This window comes from Leopardus geoffroyi, chromosome C1 (assembly GCF_018350155.1).
Source record: "Leopardus geoffroyi isolate Oge1 chromosome C1, O.geoffroyi_Oge1_pat1.0, whole genome shotgun sequence".
NCBI lineage: Eukaryota > Metazoa > Chordata > Mammalia > Carnivora > Felidae > Leopardus > Leopardus geoffroyi.
The window spans coordinates 182,627,487-182,643,519 of NC_059328.1; the positions used below are offsets into that span (position 1 = coordinate 182,627,487).

General features: G+C 37.8%; 1 protein-coding gene across 5 annotated transcripts in view; it reads right to left on the reverse strand.

Annotated features, from left to right (window-relative positions):
* The window catches only part of DNAH7 (dynein axonemal heavy chain 7), a 277,543-nt gene that overhangs the window by 215,352 nt on the left and 46,158 nt on the right, over positions 1 to 16,033 (reverse strand). For all 5 annotated transcript variants that reach the window (XM_045480573.1, XM_045480572.1, XM_045480576.1 and 2 more), the window contains 3 exons: positions 12,083 to 12,202; positions 4,500 to 4,683; positions 3,721 to 3,900 (listed from right to left, as the gene is read on the reverse strand). In XM_045480573.1, coding sequence (XP_045336529.1) covers positions 3,721 to 3,900; positions 4,500 to 4,683; positions 12,083 to 12,202 — 484 coding nt within the window. The remainder of the gene's footprint in view (positions 1 to 3,720; positions 3,901 to 4,499; positions 4,684 to 12,082; positions 12,203 to 16,033) is intronic.

Consider the following 16,033-nt stretch of genomic DNA (forward strand, 5'->3'; position numbering starts at 1 on the left):
ACTGTCACTTGAAAATATACGCAGAATAAGAGCATACAAAAACACCCAAATCCACATTTTATTTGTGCAGTTGTAAATGCTAGCTTTCTGAAGGTAGTGCTTGCATTGTACTTTATTTTTAAAAAATAAGCCAGCTCAATGTCATATCATCATATTCTTTGATGACAGTACTTTTTCACCTTGAGGGGTAATCTGTCTAGAACGAAGAAAGATTGTTTACTCATTCATTGACCTTTGATCTTTGATTCTGTGAACAGCAACTAGAGCAGACTAATCCCTAGTTGCAAAATGTGCATTCTGCTATTAACATAGGAATAATGGATCAGATAACAATTTTTAATAAGCAAATCTCAAAGGCCCGTCTCCTCTTTTCAAATAGGAGGGCAAGTAAATGTGCCTGCATGGTTTATTATCTTGAATCAAGTTACATTTAAAAATATATACGCTCTACCTCTCATTCAGAAGAAGAGATTTTTAACTGTAACCAACAAAAACTATGATCTTTAGTGGATATTCTACAGCATTCACTTGATAACATCAAAGGATTCCTTAGAAAACTGGGTAATTTATTCGGGTATCTGGAGTGCATTTGCCCACTATGCCCCCTAGTGGGATTTTAGGAAATTCTATTGCTTAGAACTAGATGCTTCTTGAGAACTTTAGTGAAAAAATTGTATTTAAAAAATTTTCAAACTATTTATTTTAGTGGGGGCGGGGGGGAGCAGAGAGAGAGGGAGAGACAGAATCCCAAGGAGGCTCCGTGCTGTCAACGAGGAGCCTGACGCAGGGCTTGATCTCACAAACCATGAGACCATGACCCAAGCCAAAACCAAGAGTTAGATGCTTAACTGACTGAGCCACCCAGGTGCCCCCAAAAAAGTGTATTTTATTTTCACTTTCAGTTTCTATCAAAGATTGTGATAAGAACAGTTCTTATGAAAGTTCTTCCAAGAATGCCACTTCTGCAGTTGTTGTCAAAGGTCATTGAAACCAAGTTCAATGATCTTACTTGAAGTACCACCTATATTGCTTGTTTCCAAACCTAACTGATCACTAGAAAAATATCCCTAGATGATTCTGGCAAACTATTTGTAAGAACCAACTATCATGTTGAATCCACGTCTCTAGGGCAAGAGGTGGTGATGATGGACTTGTATTTTTAAAATGTCACCAGGTGATGGTGACACGTAGGATTTCAGAACATTACCTCATGTCCCATGTCCCATGTAAGACCTCCCTCTCAAAATCTGATACCAGGAAAAATACCTGAGCAGTCTAAATTAACTGTTTAATCCTAGTTAAAACGTGTCAAATTTTCCTCTTCACTTTAGAAACCAGGAAACTTAGAGCTTTATTTTATTTTAAAGTTTGTTTACTTATTTTGAGAGAGAGAGAGAGACAGAGAGAGAATCCCAAGCAGGCTCTGCACTGTCAGTACAAAGCCCCTCTCAGGGATCCAACTCATGAACCATGAGATCATGACCTGAGCCCAAACCAAGAGTGGGCTGCTTAACCAACTATACCACCTAGGTGCCCCTGGAGCCATATTTTATAACCATTAAATCATAGCAACTGTATTCATTCAAATAATGGTAATCCTTTACTCCACTTTGAGCACATCTAGTACAGTAAAACCTTGGATTGCGAGTGACTTGTTCTGTGAGCGTTCTGCAAGATGAGTGAACATTTCTAATAAATTTTGACTTGGTAAATGAGCAATGTCTTGCAATACAAGTAGTACATGATCCTGAATGTCACATGATCACAAATGAGTCAATGGTTCTTGAAATTCACTTTGATATACAAGTGCTTTGGATTACAAGCATGTTTCTGGAATGAATTACGCTCGCAAATCAAGGTTTTACTGTTATTCTTATTAACTTGTTATATTTGTTTCATAAGCTCCCTCAAAAGTCATTCTTGAAAAAAGGCAGTGTATGACCAGAGAAGGAGGCAGTAGACTGAAATTAAACAAAAGACAAAGTAAACTACGTTTCTCGAGACACTTCTATTTTTGGCAAAATGAGGGATAAATAACCTGAAAATAACTGTCTAGTTCAAAACATAGAAGTATATTGGAAAAATTGCCAAATTTAGCTTTTATAATACATAGCTAAAGAAGCTAAGGAAGCAATAATAGGGCAAGTCTAGGGGCCAAATGGCAGAGAACACGTGAATTGAGAGGCAATTTTGTGCAGAAGTGAGCAACTGCCCTGGAGATTGCTGATCGCTGGTGGCCTAAGCTTTGCTTTCATGAGTCTCCAGCAAAGTGGGCTTATGTGCAGGGGAGGAGAATGGAGTGAGAAAACGGCTGTCAGGAAACAAAGCCTCAAGCCTGAGCGAGAAGGGAAGTCATAACTGATACACCAGTGGGAAGCCAAGAACACTGAAATGTGACACAAAATTTCAGAATGCTGAAAGGTAACGGAACCTTTCAATGAGGGGGCAAAATTAAGGAAAATATCCTGGTTAGACCTTGTTTTTCAGTGGAGAAGAAAAGAATGGCCATCTTAAGAATTTATGACCACCAGCCTGTTCTCAGATTTGGGTAAGCATTCACACGGCCAGTGTTTTCCATGAAATTCTCAGCAAGAATTTTGTTAAAAATCATCCTTGGTAAGGGGCGCCTGGGTGGCTCAGTCAGTTGGGTGACCGACTTCGGCTCAGGTCTTGGTCTCACAGCTTGTGAGTTCGAGCCTTGCATGGGGCTCTGTGCTGACAGCTTAGAGCCTGGAGCCTGCTTTGGATTCTGTGTCTCCCTCTCTTTGTCCCTCCGCTGCTGCTCGCACACTGTCTCTCTCTCAAAAATAAACATTAAAAACAAACAAACAAAGGTCCTTGGTCTGCAGAGGCCTCCAGAGTAAAATATGCAAATTCTAAAGGAATCAATTTAAATTAAGGCCTCAAGGATTTCCCTGCATGAAGCTCTTACATTTGTAAGCCCATAATAAGGTAGAAAGAGAGGAATGTGAACAGGGAAGGGCAGTGGGGAGCAGGGAGAGCTAAAATGTATCACTAATATTCCATTTCTCTAGTTAGATTGTAAGTAGATAGGGGTTAACTTTACTACCACTTAAAACTACACAATAGTCTCTTGGACTCCTGTATACATGAAATATTTGTAAACTATTTTAAAACTAAAACAAGAAAGCTACTGGTTGGAGTTACAAAGCTTGAAAACCTTTCAAATTAAGGAATTAGACATATACTAATAGCTCATTTCATATACTAGATTGCAGTAACTACTTTTGAAATGTCATAGTTCAGCATAGCTTTGCTAAATAAATGGCCAAAGAGAGGAGGGAAGTAGAATCTATGATTTGGAAGTACAGAGACATTACTACTTATGGGAAAAGATATATGAGGAGCGTCTCATCAACTGGGGGACAGTTTTACAGAGCTAGCAAAATGTAATGGAGGTCTATGACATGGCCTGTGTGCTACAGCCAATACTCACTGACTGCTTTAAACCTGGTCACAACTTAAAACTTTCCCTTAAGAAAACTCTCAGTCTAGTGGAAGACTAGACTAAGAAACTAGGAATACTGTAAGAGCAGCTAATGGGAAAATAGTATTTTTTTTAATTAAGATTTTCTGATAAGTCAATGTTACTAGGCCATTTATATTATGCAAAGCAGACGATATGTGTCCACAGCTTTTAGAGGTTGAAGTGAATATCATCATGAAAATTCAAACAATCATAATATCCTTGTTACTTACCCATTTGGAATACAATTTGGTCTCAACTCTTGGCACAAAACTGACAGCCTTAATCATGATATCATACACATTTAGAAGGATGTTTATATAGTCATTGAACTCAGGTTCAAACTTAATGGTGTCATTTTCAAGAATCAGCCTCATGATGAAACCTGGATGTTCAAAAGCTCTAACAGAATCCTGCAAAAAATATTCATAAGTGTATGTGAATATTTATATGAATTGAGAGAGGCTCAAGAGTGCACTGGTCCCAATTAGAACACATGGGAACTCACCCTTCCTCTTATGCCCTAGACAATTAAGCCAATGAGGAGCTCTACTACAAAGGTCAAGAGCAATTTCCAGCTAGACTTGTTGGTATGTAGTATTCACTGGGCCTACAGATCAATTATAGTGTCAAGGTTCCAGAAAAAGGAGGATATGCATAGCAGTGGGGCTCTAGAATCACATAAGAAAGAGTCCAAGAGAACATTTAAATTCTTAGGCCCAGCTCACATTCTAACAGGACCTTCTTCCAGAAAGAAAAGAGTTCCTTGCAGAAATCTCCAGCCATCATGACCCAAATTTCCCAATAATGAGAATTTTCACTTCTCTTCACTAATCCGCAGCAATGTGATGAGAATCATATATCCTGAATATTCAGGTTGACGCTAACTTTTTTACAACAGGTAAGTGGTCTAAAGATTTACTTCCTCATCTTCTGGTAGATTTTTTTTTTATCTTTTCCCTTTTGAAAATAAATTAGTAGATGAATACTGGTGTAACTACACCATACTTACTGGTGGTCGTGCAATTAGGTCTGTGAAATCCTGCATGGAGACCAAAGTGAGTTCCTGCAGCTGTAAAGTCATAAGTGTAGCAGCACAGTTGAAAAAAGATTCCAATTTGGCATTGCTGTCACCAGTTGGCAATTGCTTTTTTTTATTACCTTGGTAATAAATATTCTGCACTTCTGGAAACCACCTTGAAAGCACAAAAGACTTTTAGAAGTTAATACTTTCAGTGAATTACTCCTTTTACATTAAGCATTAACAGTAACTTCTGGACATCCAAAGGTCTTCACAGAGAGCTGTATTGCTCACTGACATTATCCACCCTCTGAAATGTAAGCAGTAGCATATTTCACTTTTGCTAGGAAAAGAAATGTTCATCATAGCCGATAGAAAATGACTCAACAATGTGATGCTGTAAGAAAAAACTGTAAGTCTAACTCCTGAAACTATGATTCCTATACTACTGAAATAAAAACTATTGGATATTACAAAATACTCCTTACCAGTCTCTAAAATGTTCCTCAGGGAACGAATTTGTTAAACGTAAATGTAAATATCTGATTAGACCAAGAGAGTTATTTGGTTCAACCAAATAGGTTGAATTTTATCCTATGCTTTTTCACAATGACTTGAAAACAAGACAAACCAATAAAATCAAGTGTATATGTTCTTATTCCCCTCAACGTGAAATCCTGAAAGAATGATCTAAAACAAAGTTTCAAATGTGTATGTATCTTTGTAATAAAAGGCTAACAGTAAATTTATAAACAAAAATTCAAGTTTCCAATTTATAAAACCACTAACACTACAAAATTAAGGAATGTTGATATTTCTTTCATAAGAGATAATGGATTTTTTTAAAAGTAGAGTGCACATATTTTTAGGAGTTGCCTGAATGCTCCAAGAGAGATCTAAATATTAAATATATGTATTCATTCCTTTAACAAATACGTGTTTAGCGTCTATTGTGCATTAGGAACAGTGTCACAAGAGATATAAAAAGATATGACATCATCCTTTCTCTTATAATAATGAAGGCAATGTGTCATAGCAGAAAGACAGTCTTGAAGTCAAAGGATTAAAATATAATTTTCCATGTAAGTAACAGAGAAGGGTTTTATAATGAAGATGGCATTTCACTGAAGGATGGAAATGAAATGAGGAAGATTGTGAGAAAACGACCTGAAGTAGAAGTAGGATAATAAGAAAAAAATAGGTGGATAAGTGCGGCTAATATATGTGAATCATTTCATTGTCTGTAATAGAGATAATATAAAGATTTCTTCCTAGAATGGGAAGAAATAAGTGGGAGAAAGTCTGTAAGGACTTTGCACAACTTGAGAACTAAACACAAGAAGTTGGCACAGCCTCACGCTCCAAAATAAAGCCATGGTAGATAATTCTCTGGTAAGTTGTCATTGTTTAAGCAATAAATAAAGAGGACAAGAGGCAAATACCAAGTAGTGAAGGGCAAAGCTAGATTAAGAAAGGAGACTGAGAAACTTCCAGTAGTTCAGACAAGAGATGGAGTAAGTTTGGGGCTATATCACTGGATAAAGCGTTTGTCTTTTTTTTTTTTTTTTTTTAAAGAAAATCTAAAAATTTTTCAGCCATTGTCCCAAAGGCTCCCTATTATGTATAAAACATTTGGTACAAAATTGTTACTCAGTCTTCAAAGTACTTATAGGCTAATAGAGGGAGGAAAAGACAAACACATAAATACATAGTATAAAAGGAAGGAATTCTAACAGAATAAAGTATCAGAGGTATTCAGAAGGGAGAGATAATTTTCAAGAGGCAACAATAGAGATTTCACAGAAGAAATGTCATTTGGACTGCATATTGAAGGACAGAAGAGAACCTTCTCCAGTAATAAGAAGTACCATAAATAGTGTGAATCACAATATTTTGGTGATGGCATTCAAGAAGCTTTTGTTCTGTTTAATTTCCTTAACCTCTGATTCAATTGGATATAATTACGTGTGCAAAGACGGCAATGCTAAGAGGGAGGCAACTAAACAACTTTCAAATTTTCCTAGAATCCCCACCCTACATATAAAAAAAATAAGTATTTTAAAAATCAATAATTGGGGGTGCCCGGGCGGCTCAGTCAGTTAAGCATCTGACTTTGGCTCAGGTCATGATCTCACGATCTGTGGGTTTGAGCTCCGCATCGGGCTCTGTGCTGACAGCTCCGAGCCTGGAGCCTGCTTCAGATTCTGTGTGTCCCTCTCTGTCTCTCAAAAATAATAAATAAACATAAAAATAAAAATCAATAATTGGCTAAAAAGGAGAACAAAGAGCCTTTACCCATTGAATACTTAACAGTGGTAAGATACAGTTACAGACTAGTCTTAGAAGTTATGTCCTGTTTAACATGACAGTTTCTCCAGGCATGGCCCAAGGTGAAAGTCTTTTCAGAACTGAGAATGCAAGAGATAGGTTAGGTCCAGGTTGCAAAAGACCTTAAGAAAGGTTAAGAAATGTTGACTTATTTGGTCAATGAAAGGTAAGCAATGAATTAGGGGTTAAGATTCATGTGCCAGTAGTTTGTAGGCTACCTGGGAGATTAAAAGAGCCTGCCCCGAGTAGTTGTAGTGGGAATAAAGGGAAAGGCGTACACACAGAAGAGGCTTCTGAGAGAAGATAAAAAAATAGTTGGTTGTCCTAAGTCTCAAAGAATATAAAAGGATTGAAATCATACAAATTCTAAATCAGTAACAGAAGGACACTCTAGAAATTTATAGATACATGGAAATTAAACAACATAGTCCTAAAGAACCAGCCAATCAAAAAGGAAATCACAAGGGAAATATGAAAATAATTTGAGATGAATGAAAATGAAAACTTTACCAAAAATCACAGAATGAAAAAAAAGCAATGACCAGAGGGAAATTTATAGTGGTCAACACCTACATTAAAAAATAAAAAAGATCTTGGAGGGGCGCCTGGGTGGCTCAGCAGTTGAGTGTCTGACTTCTGCTCTGGTCATGATCTCATGGTTCATGGGTTCAAGTCCTGCATTGGGCTCCAGGCTGATGGTGTGGAGCCAGCTTGGGATATTCTCATTCTCTCTCTCTCTCTCTCTCTTTCCCCCTCCCTCCCTCCCTCCCTCTCTTCCACCCCTCCTGCACTCATGTTTTCTCTCTTTCTCAAAAAAAAATAAATAAATAACTTTAGGGGGTGCCTGGGTGGCTCAGTCAATTGAGCATCCGACTTCAGCTCAGGTCATGATCTCGCGGTTTGTGAGTTCAAGCCCCTCATGGGGCTCTGTGCTGACAGCTCGGAGCCTGGAGCCTGCTTCGGATTCTCTGTCTCCCTCTCTGCCCCTCCCCTGCTCATGCTCTCTCTCTCTGTCCCTCAAAAATAAATAAATAAATGTTGAAAAAAAATTGTTTTAATTAAAAAAAGTCTTAACTCAATACCCTAAAATTCCACTCAAAACTGGAAAAAGAAGAGGAAACTAAACTCAAATCAAGGAGAAAAGAAGAAATAAATATTTAAGTGGAAAAAATAGAGAATTAAAAAAATAGAGACTCAAAACAGACTCAAAAGTTGGCTTTTTAAAAGATCAGCAAAATTGACAAAACTATAGCTAAACTGACCAAGATTGAAAGAAAGAAAGAAAGAAAGAAAGAAAGAAAGAAAGAAAGAAAGAAAGACTCAAATTGCTAAAATTAGGAGTGAAAAAGAGAACATTAATATTCACCTTATAGATATTTTTAAAAACTACAAATGGATTTAATGAACAATTATATGCCAACAAATTAATCTAGCAAATTCCTAGAAAGATACAAACTGCGAAACTAACTCAAAAAGAAATAGAAAACATGAATACAGCTATAACAAGAGGCTGAGCTAAAAACCAGAAAATTTTCTAAAAAAATAAAAAGACCAGGACCAGGAAAAGATGGCTTCACTAGTAGGTTCTATAGAACATTTAAAGAAGAATTAACAACAATTCTTACCAACTCTGCCTAGAGAGAGGGGGGAGAGAGAGAAAGAAATGCTTCCTCATTCTATGAGGCCAGTATTATACCAAAACCAGACAAAGATATCACAAGAAAAAACTAAAGACCAGTATTCCTTATGGATATACACAGAAAAATCCTCAACAAAGTACTCGCAAATGGAATCCAGTAGCACATAAAAAGAATTATACTCCATGGCTTAAGTGGGATTTATTTCAGGAATGAAAGATTAGTTCAATATATTAAAATGAATATATTAATAAAGTAGAAAAACCCATTACGATCTCAGGTGCAGAAAAAAACATTTGGTAAAATCTGCCCTATTGCATGATAAAAACAATCAAGAAACGAAAAATGAAAAGGAAGTTCCTCAACCTGATAAAGGAAAACTATATAGCTAACTAAATGCTGCAAGACCGAAAGCCTTCCCCTACCTAACATCATGAACAGAACAAGGATGTCTACCCTTGCCACTTCTTTTCAACACTGTACTGCAGATTCTAACCAAAGCAATTAGGCAAGGAGAAGAAAAAAATCAAATGCTTCTGAGAAACGAAGAAGGAGAACTATCTCTATTTCCAGACAGCACAACCTTACCTAGAGAAAGATATAAAGGTTCCACACAAAAAAAACTATTTGTGCTAATAAGCAAGTTTAGCAAGGTTGCAAGACACAAGATCAATATATAAAAAAATTAATAGGCTTTATCAAAATGAAAGATATTCGTACCTCAAAGGACTTCTCAGGAAAGTGAAAGGATCCGCCACATCAAGAGACAAAAATTTGCAAATCATGTAACCAATGAAGATTCAGTAACAAGAATATATAAAGAGCTCTTACAATTCAGCAATAAAAAGATCACTCAATACAAAGAGAGCAATGACTTGAATAGACATTTATCCAAACAAGATATATATAGACATATATATATATAGACAACATATATATATATATATATATATATAGACAACAAGCATATGAAAAAATGTTCAACATAGTCATCAGAGAAATGCAAATCAAAACCACAATAAGAACTTTACATCTATTAGGATGACTATAATCAGAAAGATGGGCAATAACAAGTGTCAATAAAGATGTGGAGAATTGGAACCCTCATACATTGTTGGTAGGAACATAAATCTGACAGGCCCTTTAGGAAGCACTGTGGCAGTTCCTCAAAAAGTTAAACATAGAGTTATTATACAGCCCAGCAATTCTACTCCTAGGTGTATACCCAAGAGAACTGAAAACACGTTCGTAGCATTATTCCTAATAGGCAAAAGGTAGCAACAACACAAATGTAGGTCTACTGATGAACGGATAAACAAAATGTGTTAGATCCATACGATGAAATATTTAGCCACGAGGAGGAATAAAGTATTGATATATGCTATAACATGGATGAACCTTGAAAACATTATGCTTAGTGTAAGAAGCCAAACACAAATGGCTACATATTGTATCATTCCACTTACATGAAACATTCAGAATGGAGATAGAAAGTATATTGGTGATGGCCAGAGCAAATGCGGAGTGATTGATAACAGATAAAGGGTTTCTTTTGGGGGTATGGAATTAGTGGTGATTATTGCAAAAACTTGTGAATATATTATAAACCACTAATATGTGTACATGAAAGTGGTAAGTTTTAGGGTAAGTGAATTATATCTCAGCTTAAGAAAAAACACAGCAATACACTGCTTATGGCTGGGGGCTGGCTGGAAGTGGTGAGGATGTTGATGATAACCAAGAGACAGAAAAAGTCATAAAGTTTTCAACTTGGCCTAGGAATGGTCCAGAACAGGTAGAGTCTCAGATCTGGAAGAAAGAATAAGCCCTGTTATGGAGATGCTGAGATTCTGATGCTGATATAGCATGGAGATATAGAGTACAAAATTAGTAACAAGGGCCTAGAACTCCAAAAGCATAAGATCTTCAGACAGATGAAACAGATGAAATCGTGACATTGTCAAGAATATAAAGAAGACAAGAGCAAACTTAGGGGTTTGCACTTGAGGGGCCTCTATTCTTAGGGATAGTAAAATTAAGTACAGCTGGGGGAAAAAAAACAGATTAAAAAAAGAAACGGTTGGGGCGCCTGGGTGGCTCAGTCGGTTGAGCGTCCGGTTTCAGCTCAGGTCATGATCTCACAGTTTGTGAGTTCGAGCCCCGCATCAGGCTCTGTGCTGACGGCTCAGAGCCTGGAGCCTGTTTCCAATTCTGTGTCTCCTTCTCTCTCTGCTCCTCCCCCACTCATGTTCTGTCTCTCTCTTTCAAAAATAAATAAAAACATTAAAAAAAATTAAAAAAAAAAAGAAACAGTGGCACATGGACCTAGAAAAATGGGTTTCCAGAAGGCAAGAGTGATAAACCATGGCAACTACTGCATAACAGCAAAGGATGAGTATGCAAAGAAAGGTCTGGGTTTCGGGTAGAGGTCATAATTAATCATTTACTAATTGTTTCTTCATTGTGGTGAGGTGATGTTCTGCCTTTTAGCCACGATAAACACATTCTGGCTCACTATTTAAAGTATGGTCAGAGTGTTGTCTGAGAGTCAATCAGGAAGCATCAAGAGATACAGCTTATCAGTCTACAACTCTCAGCAAAAGTTTTCAATAAAGGTCTGTACTCTGCTCTGTACTTTGACACCCAATTTACCAAAATTTACAGTAGTAATATATTCCTGAGGTATAACTCTGAAGTTATAGATCAAGAAAATGTACTTGTATTCTGTCTTAAGAGGTCATTTTATTCTCTGTAATGATAGGGTTTCATTCTGCATCTCTCCTCTGTTTAACGTTAACTAAATACTAATATTAAATAAAAGTCTAGAGTTCTTTCAAATAATGCCAAAGATTTGATTATAACATATTGGAGAAGAAAAAAAGATAAAGGAAAGGTTCAGTCTTCAACTATCAGGATATATTTCTAAATAACTTTTGGAAATCATGAAGCCATGCTGGAGTTTCACGGCCTCTGTTATCTGCAATTTGACCTAATTTTAATGTCCTATTTATAACAACCTAATAACCCACGAGAGAAACAGTTTTCCTGTATTGTTTCACAGCATATCGTCTGGCACCTAGATCAATAATTTTCATATCTGGCTATTCCATTTTGAAGGGTCAAACCAAAAAGATGTTGAATTAATCATTTGAGAGGTCTAACCTCTCAATGTCATTGTAAACTAATTTAAAGAATATATTTTCTCCACCTAATCATGCTTTAAACTCTTCTGCATCCCCAATCCAAAAGCAAAATCAAAGAGGTACAGTGCCTTATACATATTAATAGAGGTCATAAATATCTAGCAAATGGATTAGTTGATGATCATTCCTCCCATTACATTCAACCCCACTCTCAGAGCATTAAGTAGAAACCAGACATTGGGGGAAGAAAGCGCTATAATCATTTTAGTTTCTGCATCATCTGTGCTGCGTAGGACATCTTCTGGATGGACATTACAGACCAAGGCACTTAAAGACATTATATTTAATTCTTGAACAGGAATAATTAAAAAAATTTTAATGGGATTGTCTAAATGCATTTAAAATATAGTTCCCCACCAATCACATTTTTAAACTTGTTTTCTTCCATGAAACTTCAAAACTTTACATTTTAAGTAGAGTCTCTTTGGCAGATTCCATGTGTTTCATGACAATGGTCTGAAATATTGATAGCTCTAATGCATCCTGGCGATTATGAAATTCTTCTATATCAACTAAACGTAATTTTCTGCAAGAGATAAAAATGAACAATAATTAAGGCAGGAGGGTTTTTTTTGCATTTAATATTTTTGTTAACTGATCTCCTCCAAAATAGGATATTCCTAGGCTCATTAAGGTTTAATAAAATATTTAAAAATATTTAATAAAATATTTAAAAACCTGAGATTTTAAAAAGTAATTTTAATTTTAAAATAATTAATGTAATTAAATTCAATAGGAACACACGATCATGAAATGTCACTGTGAAATAGAAGAGAGTTGACATGTTTTTATTTTTGGTTTCAAACTGGAACAATTAAAAAACAGGAAAAGAGGTGAAGCTCAAAGCTTACAAAGCTCCTAAAACAAAAATTGCACCCACTCTGAAAAGAAAGCAACCTTAGATTTTAGGGTGTCATGGTGTGGCAGAGTTCTCACACGTAAGACCTACTGTATCAAAATATTTTGATCCTGTCCGGTTTTGATTTTTTTTTTTTTTTTTTTAAGAAAACACAGTGCTTACTCTAGTCAACAATTCTCCATACAACTCCTTTTCTGACTACAGTGCTATGGATCTTTGTTATACATGATTTATACCTTTAAGATTTTCTGTTGGGAAAACTGGACAGCCACATGCAAAAGAATGAAACTGAATTCGTATCTTACACCCTACACAAGAATTAACTCAAAATGGATTAAAGACTTAAATGTAAGACCTGAAACCATAAAATTCCTAGAAGAAAACATAGGTGGTAAGCTCCTTGACATCAGTGTTGGCAATGATTTTTTTTTGGATCTGATGCCAAAAGCAAAGGCAACAAAAGCAAAAAATAAACATGTGGGACTACATTAAATAAAAAGGCTTCTGCACAGCAAAAGTAAGTCATTAACAAAATGAAAAGGCAATCTACTGAATGGGAGAAAATACTTGCAAATTAAATACTGATAGGGGTTAATGTAAAGAATTTGTAAAGAACGCATACAACCCAATAGAAAAAAAATCTGATTAACAAATGGGCAGATATTTGAATAGACATTTTTCCAAAGAAGATATACAAATGGCCAAAACATACATGAAAAGATGATCACTAATCATCAGGGAAATACAAATCAAAATCACAATGATATATCATCTCAAACCTGTTAGAATAACTATTACAAAAAAGATAAGAAGTAACAACTGTTGGTGAGAACGTAAAGAGAGAATTCTTGCGTACTCCTGTTGGAAATCTAAATTTGTGCAGCCACTAAGGAAAACAATATGGAGGTTCCTCAAAAAACAAAAAATAGAACTACCATGTTATTATCCAGCAATTACATTTCTCGGTATTTATCCCCAGAAAACAAAAACACTAATTCAAAAAGATTTATGCACCCCCATGTTCATTGCGTTATTTATAATAGCCAAAACATGGAAACAACCTAAATGTCCATTGCAAGATAAAGAAAATGTGGTATACACACACAACGGAACATTATTCAACCATAAAACAGAATGAAATCTTGCCACTTGAGACATCATGGGTGGACCCTGAAGGCATGCTAAGTGAAATAAGTCAGACATAGAAAGACAAATACCTTTATGACCTCAAGTATACGAAATCTAAAACAACAACAAAAACAAGGCTCATGGATATGGTTGGTGGTTGCCTGAGGCAGAGGCTGGAGGGCAGGCAAAATGAGCGTTGGGGGTCAAAAGGTACAAATTCCCAGTTATAAAATAAGTAAGTCACGGGAAGTAACGTATGGCATGGTGACTAGGGATAATAATACTGCACTGCATATTTGAAAGTAGCTATGAGAGTGGATCTTGAAAGTTATCAACAAGAAAAAATTTTTTATGTATGGGGGTAGATGTTAACAAAACTGTTGTGGTGATCATTTTGCAATATATATACAATATATACAAACATCACATCATTAGGGTGTATACCTGAAACTAATATGTTACATGTCAATTCATTTTGGAATTCATTTTGCCACTCAGCCACCAGACCAATTTTCCCTGCAGCTCCTTAGTGTTTGACTTGAGGCAGAATTCTAGGCATAGGCTATCCATCTTTGAGGTTTTGAAATTGAAAGGCCTTTTCACATGTTTTAGAGTTCAACAACTTTCCATGAAATCCCTGACATTTCCCATTTGGTCCATAGTCTGAATTGTTACGAAGATGAGAACAACACGACCAGATACTCTTATTCTCTCAGGATGATCCCAACAATAACCTAGCAGTAGAACAATAGTTTCAACCACTGGTTTAAAACTATAGGAGTGATTTTTATTGAGGGAAGATGGCGGCGTAGGAGGACGCTGGGCTCACCGCGCGTCCTGCTGATCACTTAGATTCCACCTACACCTGCCTAAATAACCCAGAAAACCGCCAGAGGATTAGCAGAATGGAGTCACCGGAGCCAAGCGCAGACAAGAGGCCCACGGAAGAGGGTAGGAAGGGCGGCGAGGCGGGGCGCGCTCCACGGACTGGCGGGAGGGAGCCGGGGCGGAGGGGCGGCTCACCGGCCAAGCAGAGCCCCGGAGGCTGGCTTGCAAAAGCGGAGGGGCCTGACAGACTGTGTTCCGACAGCAAGCGTGACTTAGCGTCTGGGAGGTCATAAGTTAACGGCTCTGCTTGGAAAGCGGGAAGGCTGGAGGACAAAGGGAGGGAGAGCTGCTGAGCCCCCGGACGACAGAGCTCAGCTTGGTGGGGAACAAAGGCGCTCACCAGCGCCATCTCCCCCGCCCATCCCCCAGCCAAAATCCCAAAGAGAACCAGTTCCTGCCAGGGAACTTCCTCGCTCCGCGCAAACACCCAACTCTGTGCTTCTGCGGAGCCAAACCGCCGGCAGCGGATCTGACTCCCTCCCGCTGCCACAGGGCCCCTCCTGAAGTGGATCACCTAAGGAGAAGCGAGCTAAGCCTGCCCCTCCTGCCCCTGTGCACCTTGCCTACCCACCCCAGCTAATACGCCAGATCCCCAGCATCACAAGCCTGGCAGTGTGCAAGTAGCCCAGACGGGCCACGCCACCCCACAGTGAATCCCGCCCCTAGGAGAGGGGAAGAGAAGGCACACACCAGTCTGACTGTGGCCCCAGCGGTGGGCTGGGGGCAGACATCAGGTCGGAGTGCGGCCCCGCCCACCAACTCCAGTTATACACCACAGCACAGGGGAAGTGCCCTGCAGGTCCTCACCACGCCAGGGACTATCCAAAATGACCAAGCGGAAGAATTCCCCTCAGAAGAATCTCCAGGAAATAACAACAGCTAATGAGCTGATCAAAAAGGATTTAAATAATATAACAGAAAGTGAATTTAGAATAATAGTCATAAAATTAATCGCCGGGCTTGAAAACAGTATACAGGACAGCAGAGAATCCCTTGCTACAGAGATCAAGGGACTAAGGAACAGTCACGAGGAGCTGAAAAGCGCTTTAAACGAAATGCAAAACAAAATGGAAACCACCACAGCTCGGCTTGAAGAGGCAGAGGAGAGAATAGGTGAACTAGAAGATAAAGTTATGGAAAAAGAGGAAGCTGAGAAAAAGATAAAAAAATCCAGGAGTATGAGGGGAAAATTAGAGAATTAAGTGATACACTAAAAAGAAATAATATACGCATAATTGGTATCCCAGAGGAGGAAGAGAGAGGGAAAGGCGCTGAAGGGGTACTTGAAGAAATAATAGCTGAGAACTTCCCTGAACTGGGGAAAGAAAAAGGCATTGAAATCCAAGAGGCACAGAGAACTCCCTTCAGACGTAACTTGAATCGATCTTCTGCACGACATATCATAGTGAAACTGGCAAAATACAAGGATAAAGAGAAAATTCTGAAAGCAGCAAGGGGTAAACGTGCCCTCACATATAAAGG